At 26.0% G+C, this 4962-nt stretch overlaps 1 protein-coding gene across 1 annotated transcript; it reads left to right on the top strand.

Moving 5' to 3' along the window:
* Positions 1–701: 701 nt before the first annotated feature.
* On the top strand, positions 702–3118 carry LOC113365336 (NADH dehydrogenase [ubiquinone] 1 alpha subcomplex assembly factor 3-like). The gene is made up of 3 exons (XM_026606917.1): positions 702–821; positions 2403–2461; positions 2773–3118. The coding sequence occupies exons 1-3, from the start codon at positions 726–728 to the stop codon at positions 3116–3118; spliced, it is 501 nt and encodes a 166-aa protein (XP_026462702.1). The 5' UTR covers positions 702–725.
* Positions 3119–4962: the final 1844 nt, after the last annotated feature.

Here is a 4962-nt window from a genome sequence, read left to right on the forward strand (position 1 = left end):
TTGCGACCCCAGAATTTTCCTACAGAACCCCATTTCGGGTCAAGCCCATGGTTTAAGAAGCCCTGGTCTAGGGTAATGATCCTAGACAATATTAGAATACGATGTATTCATGAAGACATATAATTCGATGCGAAAACTATGCAAATAACAATTACTTTAAAAAATTATGAATATTGATGTTGCAATAAATAATTATACAATTCGATGCATTGCTTAATATACCGTTTAAATCATCATATTGAATATATCATATTCTAATGTTATCTAGGTTTTAAATGGTTTTAAATCTACATGGAGCCTTTAAAGAATTTCAAAATTCTAGAAAATTTGTTCACATGTTTTCCATCTGTCAAAGTGTATTGAACAATGGCTGTTGTACATAACCTCTTAATGTCACCTGAACGTTCGTCGTTACCTAATTTTACGATTTGCATGAAATAATGAGAGTATTTTAATATCAACAATTACAAATACATTTTGCAAAATGTTTAATAGGTTTAAATATATTTATTTTAATACAAATAAGTTAATAAAAAATGCAAGGTAAATTATACTATAATTGTATTAGGTTGTCAAATATCTCCCTTCCGCTTTTTTGCTCTTGGTTTATAATACAAAAAGGCGGAAGGGAGATATTTCACAACCTATTATTAATTTTGATTGACATTTCACTAAAGATTAAAATTTATATTTCTAGTTTTCAACAAACAAAACGAAGTTATACGATGCGAAGAGGTGCATACGATGGCGAAGGTAAAACTGTTTTGCGTTTATTAAATCAAGATGCCGAAATGGGCCTGATGATTAATTCATATAGTCAAGTGAGTATCGTTTAATTAATTTTTGTATTAACTTCAACAATTATGTGATAAGTGGAATATGCTGTGTTCGATTGACTCATTTGTCTTTATATTTGAAAATGACAATACGTTTTATGTGATTATTGAAGGTAATAATAATAATTTAGTCCTTTTGATATTATACTTTTAATTCAAATTGAAAAAAGTAGTGTTAAATGTCTTGGTATCATATAGTGATATTGCACCAGAGAAGAAGTAGTAATGATTTTGTTTATCGATTGAATTACCAAAAGAACTGTTATTAATTGACATAATTCTGTTGTTTAAAAAGATTTAATTTGATCTGCCAGAGGAGAATAGGTGCTGGTTAATCAATTTTGTAAGAAGTCAAGTGAAGTGTGTAATCAGAATAAGGGGAATTATTAGATTCAATTGTCATTAATTTATTTAATAACTATCAGATAACTAACTACCTAAAAAGTTTTGATTTATTTGTGAAATTCTGTTAAACATAACGAAATTCAGAATGCTCGGTTGGAAATCTTTTGTTAATACACTCGAGATTTTAATGTTGATTTCTCAGTACCTAGAACTGAAACATTATTAACCCTAAAGACAAATTTGGCTTGGAAATGATAAATATCAACTTACTTCAGTTACTATAACCTATGTCATTGTAAATGTTACAGATATAGATACCTTTCCTCTCAAAAATTGTAAAAAAAGTTTTCGTCAACTGTGAATGGAGCCTAAAGCAATGTTTATAAAGTTAACAGGCCAAAGAAATAATACGAGTTGACTAAAAATCAATTCCTACCTCTACTATTTTCATTTCCACATCAAAAAGTATAACTTCTTCTATTTCCACATTAGGAAGTATCTTAATGTAGAAATTAATAATAGAAGTATCTTCTTAATATGATGGTACTTGTATTATATACATACAAAATGGTAATACATTTTTAACACAATATAGAAAATACTTTTGGATTTTATTTTCTACTTATATGCACTTTATATATTTTAGTTTTTAAGTTTTTATTTAATTATCCATGTTTTTCATGGTTAACCATGAGGTCTGTAGGATCCACTTTCTATTCAATGCTTTTTCTATTAATTGCATTAAATTGGTCCTAGTTTTAATCAATTATTGATTTATTCCAATCATACATATTTTCTAGATTACTAGAGATTATTACACAAAGCAAATATTAGCGTAGTAAAGATACATTTACTTCTTTTTCTGCTATTATATTTTTCACTAAATACCATTCTGACGGTACTATTGCCCGAAGGATCAGGCTGTATCACAAGACATTATTTAATTAATTATTCAAACATTTTTTATAACTGTTAAGAATTCTTAATTGTAATTGGTTAAGAGAATAAACAAGAATAAGCTACAGAATGAATACATTATATTCTATAAAACAACTTATATATGCTAGACATAAATATAAGAAAACACATTATACTTTTAAAATATGATACATATTTATTTTTAAAGTAAACTCTTCTATAGTGATGAATTTTATAATTCTTTTACTGAGCATATTGAACAACATATACTAATTAAATTGTCTTTTTTTTTCTTAATTTCAGGTTGGTTTTTCCCTGAACAATGGTGTTTCGGTAATGGGTCCTGTGGCTATATTTCCCAGGTATTTTTTTATGATGACATTGTAGAGAATCTGATTTCTTTTATTTCAATAGCTCAATATGATGAATATAAAATAAGTCATCATTAGACCTTTGAATTATTTTTGTGCAAATAGTAATATTATTCAAATTTAATGTTTTTATTAACTTTATATTCCTAATAATTAGTTCATTAATGTTATAATCGTATATTGTTTATTGATTTTACATTAAATAGTTATTCTTAAGCTCATATTCTATCCAATGAGCCCTTTCACAGTTCTTTAATAATTAAATTGTACACATTATACTACAACCAATTTTATATTTTCAGGACCGTTCTATCTTGGAATGTAGGAAATAGTGAAGATATAAATGAGGCTTCATTATCTTTATTTTATACCTTAGATCCAAAATTGGATGTTCTTGTTATTGGTATAGAACAAGAAACTGTTAATCCCAAGTTAAGGCAGAGGATTATAGAAATTTTAAGACCAAAAAGAATTAATGTTGAAGTTTTACCTACTGATGTTGCATGCACTACATTTAACTTTCTTAATGCAGAAAGTCGCAGCGTTGCTGGGGCATTATTACCACCTTTACATATTAAAGTAACTGATAATGATTTGTTAAATAGTAAAATTAAGCATAGAATATTACATCAATCTAGAATCGACTAATTACATTTTCATGATTTTATTGGAAGTGTTAGAAAATATCTAAAAATAATTTAACCAATTAAAGTATCTCACTTTGAAATCAGATTAAATATTTGGATATATGAACATAATTGTCATTGTGATGTTATATTATCGTTTTTGTTGAGAGTGAAATAAGGTTATTTCACCCTAACTTTGTTGCCATTTATATTATTAAATTACAAAACCAGGTTTAAATCGTACCGAAAAATAAAGACTTTCCAAACATCTTTAATTTACTTATTTGTAAATTAAAGATGTTTGGATATCTTTATTTTTCAGTACGATTTGTACTATTTATCACATATTCTGATATGAGTACACAATTTTAGTTAAAAAGCAATGTTAAGTGGATGCAAATAGTTATTTTATAGAAATTATGGTTATTTGATTGTGCAATAGCAATTTAATTGGCTCTTAATAAACATATAGGATTAGACATTAAAATATATTCACAATTACATTTACTTTTATATTTTTTACTTTTTTTATACACTTTGTTATGATGATAGCGCAATTTATGATGAACATAAAAATAAAGTGAAATCGTACATTGCTTAAAAAATTAATTAAGCCCTCATATCGGAAAATAAAAATTAATTAGTAACCAGTTATATCATATAGATATAATCTGAAGTGTCATCTGAAATTTTCTCTTAAATTAAATTAATAACAATTGTAATGAAAACAAAATTTTTATTTTTTTATTCTTTTTACAGTAATACTACACTTATTTATATTATTTATAACAATGTGAAGTTTTAATAATTCAAATAAAGCCTTTAACCATATACACTAAAATTGTTGTGATTATCATCTGTGATAATTTCATTTGTATATCGATATCTTAAAAAATATATGATTAATACTGTAATCTTAGGGAAAAGGAATGACAGATCAAATGAGAATATATGTTACTACCGTTATTCAAAAAATTTACTTGAAAAGTACTCATTATAGAAATAGCATGTGAAAGTCTATTGCTATTGAGCCTTAAATGGCCTGACACAACATAGAATAGATTCAGTCTTTTCAAAATAACATTTAATCATGTGAATTCAGTCCAAATTTATATATTATATTATAGTCAATAAGAAGTAGAGTCGAGACAGCATATTTGTCACTAAAAATACATTTATCACTGTTAAGTATACACAGAATTTGTGTTTGGTCATTACAAAAAAATATATATTTTTGAAAAGTAACGATTTATCATAATGATATGAGTGGTAAAATTAAAGATTAATGCAGATTGAAGATATTTTGGTGATAAATTTGCTTGTGTTTCTATTTTTTTAACTTGATACAAGTGTTTCGCTTATCTCTCAAATTAATGGTTTCATTAAAAATAATCTCATATTTAAGTTTAAAATGATAAAGCAAAGGAGTAATTTGTTATGTCTCACCAAAGTTTAAATTAGTTTGCGACCTATAAACTAGTAGCCTAGTGTAGATTAATATGGACAAGCGTGTTATGCTCAATAGCACCTAAAGAAGTCTCACAAGCAAATTTCAAACTATTTGCAGTCTATAGCAAGACAACATTAATATAATCATATCCATATGGTGACTCATATCGAAACAGATATTTCACGTAAATACTAGGTGAGAAACAAATATCGATTAATTTGATTAACTCATATCATATATTCATATATGTATATGATTAGATATCTAATGATTGTATGGCATTAACATGAACTTATAACTATATATAACTATTATATGTAGTTATAGAAAATTAATGGCTGAAAGTCAAAAATATTGATTAACATTAGACTAAATTTACCACTCGATTGTACGAACGCTATTTTTAATATTGAAAT

The sequence above is a fragment of the Ctenocephalides felis genome, unplaced genomic scaffold (assembly GCF_003426905.1).
Source record: "Ctenocephalides felis isolate EL2017-DRISC unplaced genomic scaffold, ASM342690v1 CF-g0.4_SCAFFOLD_00451, whole genome shotgun sequence".
In the NCBI taxonomy this organism is placed as follows: Eukaryota; Metazoa; Arthropoda; class Insecta; order Siphonaptera; family Pulicidae; genus Ctenocephalides; species Ctenocephalides felis.